Source organism: Perca flavescens, chromosome 11 (genome assembly GCF_004354835.1).
Source record: "Perca flavescens isolate YP-PL-M2 chromosome 11, PFLA_1.0, whole genome shotgun sequence".
NCBI classification, from domain to species: domain Eukaryota; kingdom Metazoa; phylum Chordata; class Actinopteri; order Perciformes; family Percidae; genus Perca; species Perca flavescens.
Window position 1 is genome coordinate 21,105,504 of NC_041341.1, and position 15,066 is coordinate 21,120,569.

The 15,066-nt window shown below is 41.6% G+C and overlaps 1 protein-coding gene across 5 annotated transcripts in view; it reads left to right on the plus strand.

The window, feature by feature from the left end:
* lrp2a (low density lipoprotein receptor-related protein 2a) overlaps positions 1-15,066 on the plus strand; it is a 48,048-nt gene that overhangs the window by 7,131 nt on the left and 25,851 nt on the right. For 3 of the 5 annotated variants that reach the window (XM_028590776.1, XM_028590777.1, XM_028590779.1), the window contains 29 exons: positions 143-256; positions 359-475; positions 1,056-1,199; positions 1,308-1,427; positions 1,730-1,858; positions 2,266-2,435; positions 4,261-4,484; positions 4,947-5,153; positions 5,289-5,491; positions 5,694-5,834; positions 5,987-6,190; positions 6,804-6,996; positions 7,470-7,595; positions 7,776-7,906; positions 8,119-8,256; positions 8,363-8,644; positions 8,780-9,019; positions 9,295-9,414; positions 9,937-10,053; positions 10,194-10,574; positions 10,904-10,918; positions 11,277-11,525; positions 12,089-12,300; positions 12,428-12,612; positions 12,784-13,012; positions 13,166-13,343; positions 13,577-13,705; positions 14,561-14,727; positions 14,888-15,031. In XM_028590776.1, coding sequence (XP_028446577.1) covers positions 143-256; positions 359-475; positions 1,056-1,199; positions 1,308-1,427; positions 1,730-1,858; positions 2,266-2,435; positions 4,261-4,484; positions 4,947-5,153; positions 5,289-5,491; positions 5,694-5,834; positions 5,987-6,190; positions 6,804-6,996; positions 7,470-7,595; positions 7,776-7,906; positions 8,119-8,256; positions 8,363-8,644; positions 8,780-9,019; positions 9,295-9,414; positions 9,937-10,053; positions 10,194-10,574; positions 10,904-10,918; positions 11,277-11,525; positions 12,089-12,300; positions 12,428-12,612; positions 12,784-13,012; positions 13,166-13,343; positions 13,577-13,705; positions 14,561-14,727; positions 14,888-15,031 — 5,009 coding nt within the window. The remainder of the gene's footprint in view (positions 1-142; positions 257-358; positions 476-1,055; positions 1,200-1,307; positions 1,428-1,729; positions 1,859-2,265; positions 2,436-4,260; positions 4,485-4,946; positions 5,154-5,288; positions 5,492-5,693; positions 5,835-5,986; positions 6,191-6,803; positions 6,997-7,469; positions 7,596-7,775; positions 7,907-8,118; positions 8,257-8,362; positions 8,645-8,779; positions 9,020-9,294; positions 9,415-9,936; positions 10,054-10,193; positions 10,575-10,903; positions 10,919-11,276; positions 11,526-12,088; positions 12,301-12,427; positions 12,613-12,783; positions 13,013-13,165; positions 13,344-13,576; positions 13,706-14,560; positions 14,728-14,887; positions 15,032-15,066) is intronic. The other 2 variants (XM_028590780.1, XM_028590778.1) reach the window with 2 other exon arrangements.

Consider the following 15,066-nt stretch of genomic DNA (forward strand, 5'->3'; position numbering starts at 1 on the left):
GTTACTTTTAGTGATAAACTATTCATGTGGAAGCCATTGTTGAGCCTTCCACAAAGTGCAACCAACAAAGCAATACCATCCATAGCATGACACCATCACCAAATAGATCTTTTTTTGTCTTTTTCTGTTGCGTTTTCTTTAGCACAGCACTGCAATACGGGCCTGTTCCCGTGTCATAACGGGGTGTGTGTTCCTCAACGCTACGTCTGTGACCATGACGATGACTGTGGAGACAGAAGTGATGAGCTAAACTGCAGTATGTGGCCTCTGTCTTTCTAACCTCCCTTCTCTTCACCTAGATAGATGTACTTAGTCTCTGATCTTTTCTGTGTATTGACATTCTCCATTTCACCTGCAGCATATCCTACATGTAGAGGGAACTACTTCACCTGCCCCAGTGGCCGCTGTATCCACCAAGTCTGGGTTTGTGATGGAGAGGATGACTGTGAGGACAATGCAGACGAAAAAGGCTGTGGTATGGAAACAGTTGGAAACCAGTTGTCATAAACCTTATTCATTTTTGCTGTAAGGTCGCAAAAACGTCCGACATTTGGCTGGTTAAAGAACACTAGAATGTGTAACAACTCAACATCTCTGTGTGAACCTGATTCATCTCCAGTCTCCATGGTTTGTTCGGGCTAGCAAGACGCTATGCCTATGCTCCTTTAAGTGTGTTATTCAAATGCCTCTTTGTGGCACAAGATCATGCAGGCCCCCAAAGGGCTTTAGAATTCCTCCACACGGCTGTGAAGAGTGTGTGTTTTTAGAGGATGGGCTGCTGAAGCCCTCTGAGCCCCCATGTGACCCCCTCAAAGCTCCACTCCCCTCCATCGATTTAAAGTGACAGTAATTTCCCTGACAATAAAGTCCCACTCACAATTTTCATAAGATCAGCACCACATTCCTGTGGAAATTAGGCTGCCACACACTCACACGCTAAATATATTTAAATTCTCAACAGCCAAATAGCAGAAAACCTCTCTGCTGTCCTGCTTTCTGATTAAGATTAATTTCGTAAGCCTGCAAAGACAAAGATGAATTTGTTTTGTCTGCAGATAATGTACTGCAGGAGTGTTACCCAGGAGAATGGCCCTGTCCATCCTCTGGCCTGTGTATCCCCATGGATCAGCTATGTGATGGGACAGCTCACTGTTTTGAGGGAGAGGATGAAACTAACACCACTGCTGGGCGCAACTGCAGTTAGTACCAACACAACTTGTGTCAAGTACAAATTAGTACATCTAATGTCAATGAAAATGTGCTATTGAAGTATATTCATTCACTAATGTGGTTTCTGTTGCGGTCAGGTATCTGGAGATGTGCCTCTCTGAGCTGTGAGCATCGTTGTCATGCTTCCCCTGATGGAGGGACCTGTTCTTGTCCTTCTGGATACATTGTCAACACCAACGATAGTCGCTCATGTATAGGTATATATCCTTCATTGACTTTACATCACCCTTGCCCAATGATTGAGATTATTTATTATAATAAATTGGGACGTTCAATGATTTTCCATGTAATAGAAAGTATCTATTATATTATGTAAATATTTGGCTCAATAAATGAGATAAGCAGTAGCTAGCGCAAATTTAAAAGAAATGAGGGGGGACATTTAGTTGATTCACACCTCATTATGGCTGTATGTTGTCTTAAATGTGTTAAAAGTGGAATTTGACTAAAACTAAAAAGTTTAATCCTCAAATGCTGTGATTTTGATTTCATGCTGAAGACTTTGACGACTGTTCGATGTGGGGTGTCTGTGACCAGTTGTGTGAGGACCGCATAGGCTCCCATCGCTGCAGCTGTCGAGAAGGCTACACCCTGGAGCAGCACAGATACTGCAGAGCTGACGTCTCAAGTAAGTGCCTCTTTTCCTGTTTGCTAACCACTGTGGCTGCTTTACTGAGCATCTGCACTTCTTTCTGGTGCATTTTTGCATACCAAATGTTGTTTTAGTTAGTCTCTTGCCTTTGTGTAACATAGAAAGAGTGTTGACTGAGAGGCTGACCTCTCTGCCTTTAGCTTTAGTGAAAAGAGTGTGAAATGATAGAGGCTAGAAAGTACTCTACCTTCATTAATCTGAGTCAGGGATCTGAATTAATGTGCTACATTCTGTAAATTTCTAATGATATTTTAGATGAGCATCCATACTACAAAACTGATTACTGCTCTAATACAAATATGACTCTGGTTCTAACCTGAAAGTTTCAAATGACTTCCTTATGCTGTGTTTTGTTAACTTGTTGTATTTTGTTTCCGCTGCAGCTGGAGTCCCTTCCTTGATATTTTCTAATGGCAGAGACCTGCTAATAGGTGACATCCATGGCAACAGTCTACGCACTTTGGTTCATTCACAGAACAGAGGGGTTGCAGTGGGAGTGGACTTCCATTATAATCTCCGTAGAATCTTCTGGACTGATACTATTCAGAATAAGGTTTTTCTTTAATACAATTTCAATTTTACAACCGTATATGTACCTATTTACTACAGTGTTTGTCTTAGAGCATTACCTTAATGAAAAATATTGTTATTCCTGGGTAAGAGGTTACAGGAGCAGACCAGTTTTTTTTGTTTGAGGAAATACTTGAGTTAGTCTGAAGCTGGCCAGGATGGAATTCTTTCAGTTATCCTGTGAAATATCAGCAATGTTGATACTATAATAATGGGATAGCTGTTGGCTCCTTTGGGGCTGGGTCATAATGAAGGGAAGTAGATGTGGAATGGAATCCAAATGGCCTAATCTTGAAACCTGTCCGATAGGCTGGTATGATGTTCACATACCAGGGTGCAATTTTTGTAAGTTGATCTTGTTTGAAGTAATCATGCTGCATTTGTTTTCAATGGCACTGTCCATCCATATGCATTCTTTGGCCAGCTCAAAAGTCTTTGTTCAGTCTATGCCTTGGCCCCTCAATGGTTTGAACTGCAGCCACTGGGCTGAAAGGCTAAGGCATATCTCTGACTGGGCATCTGTGTATATCAGCCAACTCCATGGCAGCATGTCAGATTAAAAGTAGGTAAAGCACAAACAGGGCATGTGAATGCAACCAAAAAGGTTAAACTATCAGGCTATTTCCACATCTTCAGTTTCCCTTTAAACAGGTCAGTTGAAATCCTGCCTTTTAGACGTCCAGATCTTGTTTCAAAAGAAGCAGAGCTGCTAAGAGCAAACCCTAACCAGCTGCATGGTGCCAAGGCTTCCAGTCTGAGAAACTAGTGCTATCATAGTACCAGTAGAATGGCAGGTTCAGAAAACAACTTTACATGCTTCACAGAAATGTTAAAAGACAGAATCATCAGACAAGCAAACAAATAATTTCTTCTTCTTCTGTCTTTTTCTACTTCTAAAATGTTTTTAATTGTAGATTCATGCCTGTGACAGCTGTTGACTGCCATAGACTCTTAAATCACCCTTTCTTGAAGGATAGGTCCACATTATTTAAAGTCAATCTTAAAACAAAACTCACATGCCCATAGATTTTTTGTTCGCTGTAATTATTTCTTCTGTTCATACTGACCACAAAGTGAGCAGTTTCAATTTAAGTGATAGGTGACAAAATCCAAAGTCTGTTATGTGTAAAAATGTATTCCAAAGTGCAACCAAAACTAGTGTGGAAGCTTTTGAAATATGCTTACTTGATTCGTCTATCTGAGACAGCTGAAGCCTAAAGGATTCTAAAGCTTAATTAGAAGAAATAAGAAGTTAGATAATTAGTTTGCTCACAACAAGGACTGGGGACATTGACCAACTAGAAGGTCCCTCTGATAGCGCAGACCTCCGCCAAGGCATGCCCTGTCTCACAATGTTAATGCAGTGTGAATTATCCTAGTTTGGAACTAATTTTTCCAACTATTCTGACACCACGTGAGTACAGCACAAATGCCTTACCTTGCAATGTTAACAAAAGTGAAACCTAATTTGTGTATCCGCCCCGTGATTCGGATCCGCTCCAAAATGTAATGGGTTCTTCCTTGGCCCATGCCACACCCTTCCACCAAGTTTCATGAAAATCAAGCCAGTAATTTTTCCGAAATGCTGCTTACAGACAAACAAACAAACCAACCAACAAACAGACAAACCAAGCCTAAAACATAAACTCCTTACTTTCAATGTTGCATGTGAGTATTGTAGTAAGATACACTTAATCAATACACTTGCTTAAAAAATTTGAATTTATTTTTTATCTTCCTTTTATATCTTGAAGCAGTGACCACCTAAGAGCTAATTTCCTGACAACAATGGCGTCTTTTGTGTACAGGTGTTTTCTGTGGATATGGACGGTTCCAATATGCAGGTGGTTTTAAATGTATCAGTTGACTACCCTGAGAATTTGGCGGTGGATTGGGTGAACAATAAACTGTATGTGGTGGAGGCCAGCGTCAACAGGATTGACATGGTGGATTTTGATGGAAGTAACCGGGTCACACTCATCACTGAAAACCTTGGAAACCCGAGAGGACTGGCGGTGGACCCCACTGTAGGGTAAGCACATCTCCTAATTTCCATCCATTGAGCTATCCACCCATTCCCAAACCCCACATACAGTATCTGTCGTGCTCCATTGGCATGGAATAATGGGTGTGTGTGTGTGTGAGATTAGCAGATTGCCCTGGGTGGATTAGTGAGGAGCAATGTAAGTGATGACCCTCATTGTAATCCAATAGTATAGTTCGGGGGGGGGTGACGAGGGGGGGGAGAGAGCCAGGTGGCTGCAGATAAATTGCTTATCGTAAATGAATGTACAGCTCTTTGGGTAGATGCACAGCCACCCAGCTGGAGACATAATGTGATAATGTGGATGCTAGACTTAATTAACAAGAGTAAAGTATCCAAGATGACATGTAATGTTATTTCTGTGGTCCCAGGCCCTGTATATAGCAGTCCTTATGTAATGATCCATCTCAGAGAAAACTTAAACATTAAACATTTAACCTCCTTTCACAGGTATATGTTCTTCTCAGATTGGGAGGCAGTGAATGGACAACCAGGTCTGGAGCGGGCCTTTATGGATGGCACCAATCGTTATGGGATCATTGGGAGTAAACTGGGTTGGCCAGCTGGTGTCACTCTGGACATCGAAGCCAAGCGCATCTACTGGGTTGACAGTCGCTATGACTACATTGAAACTGCAACATATGATGGCCTTCATAGGTAAATATGTCATGTGTTATTCCTCAAAAATAACACGTCATTTTTAATTTACAAAAACATAAAAGCATATTGTGAAGTAGAAAGGTCCACGGTTTATATTATAATATGTCAATGTTCTAAAAAAAATGTCAATAGAAAATCAGTGGTCCATGGAGGTGCTGTGATCCCACACCCATTTGGCATCAGTCTTTTTGAGCACAATGTCTATTTCACGGACTGGACCAAGATGGCTGTGATGAAAGCCAACAAGTTCACTGACAACAGTCCTCAAGTTGTTTACGGTACAGCTCAGACTCCACACGGAGTAGCGGTGATACATCAGCTGAAACAGCCATATGGTAAGTCCCTCAATGAGATAAATGTGTGTTCTTCAGAGTGATGCAGCTCACAGTATAATGTTAATTTACCCATATTTTCTGCCATGTAACTGCCAGTGTTTCTAAAGGAAGAACCATGAATAGCTATGGACAAAGACAATCTGAATCTGTAAATTAATTTTATATAACTTTACTGGGATTTGTTTTTTGCTTTGGTCTCCAGTGCCAAACCCTTGTAGTGTAGACAGAGGAGGATGTGAGCAGATCTGTGTTCTGAGTCACAGGAGTGACAATGGAGGACTGGGTTACCGCTGCAAATGTCGCATGGGCTATGACCTACATGCCGATGGCAAGCGATGTTTTGGTAAGAGAAGATTTCTCCTATAACTGAAGTGATTTGTTTCTTGAACAGATCTCAGTGTGTTTCATTTATTCTAAACATGTAATGGTTCACCTTATACTCACCTGTACAGCAACTATTATGTTTCATATGATCTTCTGGTTTCCTATCTTCAGCTGTGAGGCAGTTTCTGCTGTTCTCCAGCCAGCTGGCCGTCAGAGGGATCCCCTTTAACCTCTCTTCTCAGGAAGACATCATCCTGCCCGTCACTGGATCACCTTCCTACTTTGTCGGGGTGGATTTTAGTGCTGAAGACGATGCCATCTTCTTCTCAGACACAGCCAAAGACATTATCTATAAACAAAAAGTGGACGGGACTGGTGAGCATCTTGTTGGTCGCTATACAGTAGCCGAATTGTTGAGAATATCCTGTTTACATTCACAGCATTACAATTGCATAATAATACAAGGAAAGACATGGTGTAGTATGAAAAACAATCAGAAGCTTATGTTTCCAATGTTTTCTCTGTGCTTACATCCTTAGATAATTTCTTCCCTTGCAGAGAGCTCGACCATGTGATTTAGCCAGGCTTATACAGGGAGTTAAGGGAGTGCCTGATGGGGCCGACTGGTACTAGGGAGTGGACAGGAGCATGGACAGTGGAAAATGGAACATATGATCAACATCCCAAACTAATGACCTGAAAATGATTAGGACAGACTAATCAGGAATGTTTTACCAAGCAGTTTTGATATTTAGTTTCAAATCTGTCACCTAAGCTGTGGAAAGTAGTTAATAATGTCCACGAGCAGTCACACCACACAAAAAAAAGAAACACCACTACTCTGATCAGCGATGTTGTTTTTGGAGCTGCTCTAGTTTTTTCTGTCCGATCCACATGGTGAAAATGCAAGCTGACAGCCTATTTATTGAAATGTGTTCCTCTTTCATCTCTGTGTTAAACGGTGGTCTGACTGCTTTGATCTGCACAGGCAGGGAGGTACTGGCAGCTAATAGAGTGGATGGAGTGGAGGACCTGGCTTACGACTGGATTTCAAAAAACCTCTACTGGACTGACCCCCGATACAGGAGCATATCTGTCATGAGGCTAGCTGACAAGTCCAGGAGAACCATCATACAAAACCTCAACAACCCTCGTGCCATTGTGGTGCATCCTCCCATTGGGTAAATCATTATAAGACCAGATAATTAATAGTGTTTTTATTTTCCTTTTTCTATTGATATTTTTTATACATTATAAAACTAAAAACTATGGGATTCAGACTAAACTAGATAGGAATAGGGAAGTTTCTGTTAAGTTTCATCTTAAGTTTCTCTTGAGATGTGCTCAACCATTCAAAGACTCAAATAAAATCCCCACCTGATAAAAGGATCCTTATTTAGAACAAGCTTTTATTTCCAACAGCCTCAAAGTCATAAGGCCTCGGTGTCCAACAGCTCAGATTAGTTTAGCGTGAAGGGCAGTATTGTAGCAAACACTAAGAAGTTGGCTTAAACAGAAAAGCTCTACAATGTGGAAGTATCCAAAATAAAATCCAAATCAGGAACAGTTGATATTTCAAAGTATTCAAAGTGGGCACATTTTTGAGTGTAATGTAATATGACAGTGATGCTCGTTGTTTATTTGTCTTTGACAGGTATATTTTTTGGACTGACTGGTACCGGCCAGCGAAGATTATGAGGGCTTGGGGTGACGGGTCACATGCCCTCTCTATTGTAAACACAACTCTTGGCTGGCCAAATGGCCTAGCTATTGACTGGAAGTGAGTCAAACATCCTAAAAAGCCAACAGTCCCACGATACACCATTTCACCATTAATGTATTTTTTTTTATTGTTTTACACAAAATGTATATATAAAAAAAAAAAGAATATGCTACAGCATTGCTTTTTTGTGGCTGTGTTTATTTTAAACCTTTGCTCTCTGATTTGTTTTCCACTCAGCGTAATGCGTCTGTATTGGGTGGATGCCTTCTTTGACAAAATTGAGCACAGCAATTTTGATGGACAGAACAGGATTTCTTTGGGCCGCATAACCCAGATCTCCCATCCATTTGGTCTCACTATTTTTGAAGGTAAAAAGTCCTGGAATAAACAACAAGTTGCAATACAGTATCATGTATTTAATTTAAATAAAGAGGGAGTTCATTTTACTGCCGTTGACTTGAACTGTGGTTTGTCATTCTTGCTTTAATGATGGCCATGTCAGAAGAGCAATTACTGTTACCAGGGAGGTGATGAAAGTTAAAGTAATTGAGCTTTGGTATTTTGCTCCTGTCCCTTGAAGGCTATGCATATTTCACTGACTGGCGCCTGGGTGGCATTGTACGTGTGCGCAAGACCGATGGTGGGGAGATGGTCATTATCAGAAGAGGAATCAGCCACATCATGCATGTCAAGTCTTTCAACTCCAACTCCCAGATTGGTCAGTAGCTTTATTCACTACTCTTCTCACTCCACTGTTCGTGCGTAGCTAAGGCTCACACTTGTCAGTCATATTCCAGGTAATTATGCTCCACTCTCCTTCTCAGGTTCCAACCTCTGCAACAGGCAGACAAATCCTAATGGAGACTGCAGCCACTTTTGCTTCCCAGCCCCGAACTCACTGAGGGTGTGTGGCTGCCCGTATGGCATGAAGCTGTTGCCCAACCATCAGACATGTGTAGAAGACTCTTCCAACGAGCCCCCCACGCTGCAGTGCGGAGCCAACTCCTTCTCCTGTGACAACGGCAAATGTGTCCCAAACAGCTACAGATGCGATGGTGTTGACGACTGCCATGACAACAGTGACGAAGTCAATTGTGGAATTAACAGTAAAGCTTTTTTGAAAATCTAGTCTATTATACTGGCCCTACCTGACCAGAGTAAAAACAATTTCATGCCCCTGGTGTTTTTCAAATAGAGTTTAATATTATATTTTAATCAAGATCATCATCTCTTTTTTTCAGACAACACTTGCTCCCCCTCTGCATTCACCTGTGCCAATAAGCAATGTGTGCCTGCGAGATGGCGCTGTGACGGGCACAATGACTGTTTTGATAACAGCGATGAGTACAATTGCCCTACGCAGGTGCCTGGAACATGCCCTGCTAATCAGTTTACCTGTGCCAACCACCGCTGCATCCCACATACCTGGCGTTGTGACACTGATAACGACTGTGGGGACAGTTCAGATGAAGCTGACTGCCGTGAGTATCTCTATAGAAGCTAGACAATGTGCATATGTTGAATGTCCCACCTATGTCTCTATTAGAAAAATGGGTTACTCAGAAAAAGATTTATGGCTTTAACTACACTGAATCTGCTGTGGACCCAATTCAGCTATTTATAGAAACATAGTTTTTGTTCCTCTAAAAAACTAAAATGACTTGAAACTAAGCCGTGTACACTATTGTATATGTTGACATAGAAAGGCTAAGAGATTAGCTCATAGTTTATATTGTCTAACAATGTGTATCGACAGATCTGAGAAGCACATGCAATCCAGGACAGTTTCAGTGTCCAGACCACCGCTGCATAGATCCCAACTATGTCTGTGATGGGGACAGGGACTGTGTGGATGGGGCGGACGAGCAGGGATGCAGTGAGTATCTTACAGTTTTCTGGACGTACTTATAGTTGCTGGTCTCACCCGGTGCTCACTTATCCATCAAGTCTTTTTACACAAGTCTGTATTTGATAAAATCTATTTAATTCTGCTTGTATTTTATACTGAAAGTAGTTGCTAATCAGACCTATTTACATCAGGTCTCATGACCATGTACTGTAGACTTTCCTACGACCTAACTGTAAACTTGCTTCAGACCAGCTTCTCACTTTAAAATATTGTGAATTGGAGCTTTACATGCCAATTCCCAATAAAGAATAACTAAATTAATTTGTTATTCATCCATTCTTGATCAACGTACTGTTTATACATACCAGCTAAACATGTTTAAGAAGTTGTAGAGGTCAATTGAACGCTCTGTAAAATTCAACAAGCATTTGCTAAGCCTCTTAGTTTATTGATCTCATTACTTGTGTTGCACAACAATTGAGCTCAGCATACATACAAAACTGCAGAAATATTAAATATCAGGTTAACATACTCAACTGGATTTTTCAGTCTACAACTGCACTTTGAATGAGTTCAAGTGCTCCAGTGGTCACCAGTGTATCAACTCCTACTACCGATGCGATGGAGTCTTTGATTGCGGTGATCGCTCAGATGAGCAAGGCTGTCGTAAGTATTTAAATCCTGCCTTTGGTCATGGGCCATATTACTTAAGCATTACTCAGTCATGCATAATTATGTACAAGGTTGATTTAAATTTTCTCTAATTTTGAACTGTGCTAATGTGTCTTTGGGGTGTTATATCTCAGCTACTAGGCCCCCAGGGATGTGCCACCATGAGAGCGAGTTCCAGTGTCAGTCAGACGGGAGCTGTGTACCATCTACTTGGGAGTGTGATGGTCATCCAGACTGTGAGGATGGCAGCGACGAACACCATGCCTGCCCACCTCGCACCTGCCCCTCTTCACTTGCTCGCTGTGACAATGGAAACTGTGTGTTACGTAGCTGGCTTTGTGATGGGGACAACGACTGCAGGGACATGAGCGATGAAAGAGACTGTCCCACGCCGCCTTTCCGTTGTCCGAGCTGGCAGTGGCAGTGCCCAGGCCACAGTCTGTGCATCAACCTCACCACAGTGTGTGACAACACTCCTGACTGCCCCAATGGTGCAGATGAGTCTCCTCTCTGCAGTAAGTCTGATCCCTGCTGTTTTTGTCAGCCTGGAGCATGTTCTTTGTCTTTCAGAAATACTTGATTGTTTTATTAGATTTCTACATTGGCTGGTCTCCCTTAAATTCAATTGAATTTCCACATGGCGAACAGGATCGAAGTCTCCACTGATTTTGTTTAATTTGACATTTTCCTAGTATGCTGTAAACACGGACTTCATTTCACAGGGATTTTGTGTTGAATGTTACCTGTTTGTCTTTGGATTCTTGTGTTCAAATCATGCATGTGTGTGATTTGACCTGTATTAACATGAAAATGATCTGTGATTTTCCTTTCTCACTACTTTCAGACGAGCCTTTGCCAGGTAGGAACAAACTCTCAATCATTGTTAGAAATGCTGCAAGTAGTTTTGATTCATTTTCAACAAACTGTACACAAACTGAACACAAAACAATTGCGGTCAATAGAGTCTGTGTGGTGAATATAACAATAATTGTCCACAAATATACATAAAAAATAGTTCTGGCTCAGAGTAGCACTTCTAAAGACACTAACTGAAGTAGTTAGTGCTTTGTTGTTTATTAACTATCATCTATCATTGGAACATGTTAAGTAATTGCATAATTTGGTAGATTTTGTGTTTGGGTTGTATGAGTTATCATTTACTTGGTTTAATTTCCATGTTTGGGTTCTAAATTGTGCTTTTCCCACTTTCAACTCAGATCAGGAGAGCTGTTCGGACAACAATGCTGGCTGCACCCACGGTTGTATCCAAGGGCCGTTTGGGGCCCAGTGCACGTGCCCTGTGGGTTATCAACTGAGCAATGACTCCAAAACCTGTGAGGATGTAGATGAGTGTAATCCCCCTGGATTATGTAGCCAACACTGCTTTAATGAGAGAGGCTCTTTCCGCTGCCACTGTCAAGATGGTTACACTCTTGAAGTAGACCAGCGTACCTGCAAAGCCTCAGGTGAGGAGGGAAATGACTTAAACCATCTGTGCATGAAACATATAGCTCCCGTGGTAGTTGTAAATAACAACCTGTAATTTAATAATACAGTAAATTAGGAACTAGGCTAATTGTCATCACTACAGTGACATGGTTGTCAAGATGATGCCTCCGCTGTGCTGGCTGTTGGGCAGTCCACCAGACTGGGAGACTGACATACCGTCTTTCTTCTCCCATGTCTCTCCTTGCTGCTCTGATTTCTTTAGATAAGACAAATAACATATGTCACTCACTGGCCATCACTGTTGTAATTAGGACATAATCACCAACAAAGGACTGTTTATGGGGAGCGTGCCTGACATGAGCTCCTCTTCCACACAGATAACCTGCTGAAAGACTGCAATACAATAGGTCATTATTTGGACAAAAGTGCATTCCCTGAGGATTGCCATTTGAGTAGGGTCTATTTAACAGTCCTGTCATATAGTTGGGGTTGAATAGCTGTTGAAAAGCTGATAAGTGCTCTAATTAGCATGAGAATGGACATGAAAAATAGGTAACAGAGATTTGATGTCTGTTTACAGATTCTCGTCAGGCGTTCTTGCTAGTGGCCAGTCGTAATCAGATTGTGCAAGATGACATAACCACTCAGCCCAATGTAATCCGTTCACTGGTTCGAGATGGACGCAACATTGTGGCCCTAGATTTTGACTCAGTCACTGACCGTGTGTACTGGTCCGACACAAGCCAGGACAGAATCTGGAGTGCTAACAAAAATGGCAGTGACAGAACTGTGGTGAGTTGGTTTGTTCCTTTTTGTCACCGAAGATATATTGCACTAAAATGTTTTGTGTTTAACCCCAGCTTTACACATGGTTTCATTTTTTTACATATTTAACTATGAATGAGTCTCTTGTGGACAGATATTTGACAGTGGAGTGACTGTAACAGAGAGCCTTGCAGTGGACTGGGTGGGCAGGAATTTATACTGGACTGACTACGTCTTGGAGACTATTGAAGTGTCAAAACTGGATGGCACCCACCGCACTGTATTAGTCAGTGAAAATGTCACCAACCCCAGAGGCCTAGTGCTGGACCCAAGAGACAGGTCAGTGATGTACTTAGAAACACGTTTGTTTTAAATCTTGGAATGTAATGTAGTTAGCTTAGCGTAGTTACTAGTTAGCATAGTAATTAGCTTAATTCAGCTAAGTAGTTATGGTCTCCACTTTTTATTATGAAAGCAGTTGGTGTTAAAAGACAAGCGTTTGTTTTGCAGTGCTCACCTTATGTTCTGGACCGACTGGGGCAGAAACCCCCGCATTGAGAGGGCCAGCATGGATGGGAAATTGAGGACTGTTATCATAAACAACAAGCTGTACTGGCCCAACGGTCTAACCATAGACTATCCAAACAATTTGTTGTACTTTGCTGATGCCTACTTGGATTTCATTGACTACTGCGATTATAACGGCAACAACAGGAAGCAAGTCCTGGCCAGTGACCTGGTGAGTGTACGAGAAAGAAAGACACATTTTCAAAATCATCTATAGAGATCTGATTTATGTTGATAATCTAAAAGTGAACACAGCACATTCAATTTCCCTCTGAATAGCATGTGTAAGACACATTTTTTTTCTTTTGCTACTCTCTGTGAAAAGGTACTACAACATCCCCACGCAATTACCATTTTTGAGGATTTTGTGTATTGGACCGACAGATACATCAACCGTGTGATGCGAGCCCATAAGTGGCATGGGGAGAACCAGACAGTGATGCTTTTCAACCTCCCTCAGCCCATGGGTCTGGTGGCAGTACACCCAGCCAGGCAGCCAACAGGTATGGCAAAGATATTCTATATCAACAAATCTCTGTTGCATCAGTATTGGCTGATGTTGACCATTGTGACTAAATTAGTTTGGTAGTTTTGTATATTGATAATGATGCCAATATGCAGCAGGTCTGTTGTTTTTGTAAATACATTTAAGAATTATCCTAGAGATCCTGTGAAGATTACTCTGTTGACTCTTTGCGGCTACGCATGTGTGTTTGTGTGGTTTGACAATTCTTAGGTGAAAATCACTGCTTGAGGAGTCGCTGCACTCATATCTGCCTGCTTTCTGCTGTGGAACCGAGTTACTACTCGTGTGCCTGTCCCTCAGGCTGGACACTGGCAACAGATCAAATCACCTGCACCAGAGGTATGCATCCTGCCAAATGAAGGAAAACACTCATCACTCAGTTTGATGAAAAAGGAAGTTGGGTCAGATGCAGTTGATAAGTTGATGTACTCATAAGGTATTACTCTTAGCTGTGGTTATTGTTGAAAAAGAGCAAATCTGTTATTGTGGAAATGATGGTTTTGGCATGCTTTATTTGCAGCCATCGCAATGTTGGTAAGAGGAGAAATCTTTGAAAACACTATTCGTATTATAGATCGATCCAGGTCCTTGTCAACAGTCTTCCATTTAGATTCTCTTGTAAACTGCTGTTCCAGTCATAAATATTAAGAATCATATAAGTGTGTCTTTCAAGGTCTGAAGGAGACAAGGGACCTTTAATTCAAAGTCCAAGGAGTCCCCCTTTAGTCAACAGCTTAACTCATCTCAGGTTTCAGCCCATTCAAGCCAAGCAGAACGCAGACTCCCCCTGAGGCCAACGATTATCCAAGAATGAAAATGCCCCACAACCATTCATCGATTCTAATCTCTGATGACAAAGCAAATCATATTGTGGAAACAAATTTCACCACACTTTATAGATAAAGGGCTGTTAGCTCAAATCCCCTATTTTGCAACAGGTATCATACACTGAAAGCAACTTTTAGTTTTGGATTACCATGGGCTAAATCCATATCCAGGAAACATGGTTTCCTAGCTCTGATTAAGAATTTGTTACGTAACTAAGTACTTAGTAATTCATAGCTTTTGATTTGTTTGAAATTACAAGTCACAATGACAAAGCTTTTGCTTGTTGTTTTACTGTAGAAAGAGCAGTTTGTAAAGGTATTCTTAGACACTGTTTATTCACTTTTGCATTATCGTTTCTACTTGTAGTTGAAGATCCTTTCCTGGTGGTTGTGAGAGACAGCATCATCTATGGCATTTCCTTAAACCCAGATGACAAGAGTAATGATGCTATGGTCCCTATTGCTGGGCTTCACAATGGCTATGATGTTGACTTTGATGACAATGAACAGACCATCTACTGGGTGGAGCACCCGGTGAGTTACTCTCCTGTCACAGTTCAGTTCAGAACTTGACGGTTGACGGTAAAAATACACAATAAAAATGCAATTAAAACATGCTGGGAAAACACAACACAAGATTCACTCAACTTACTCAGCAGTCTGTGAGGTTAATCTGTCTTCCTTTGTCCACCAGGGTGAGATCCACAGGGTGAAGTCAGATGGTACTAACAGGACAGAGTTTGCCCCTGCGGCCATCCTTGGCTCCCCTGTCGGCCTGGCCTTAGACTGGATAACAGAGAACCTGTATTACACCAATCCAGCTACACAGTCTATTGAGGTAAGACAAATAATACTTTGTCCTGTTATTGTTGT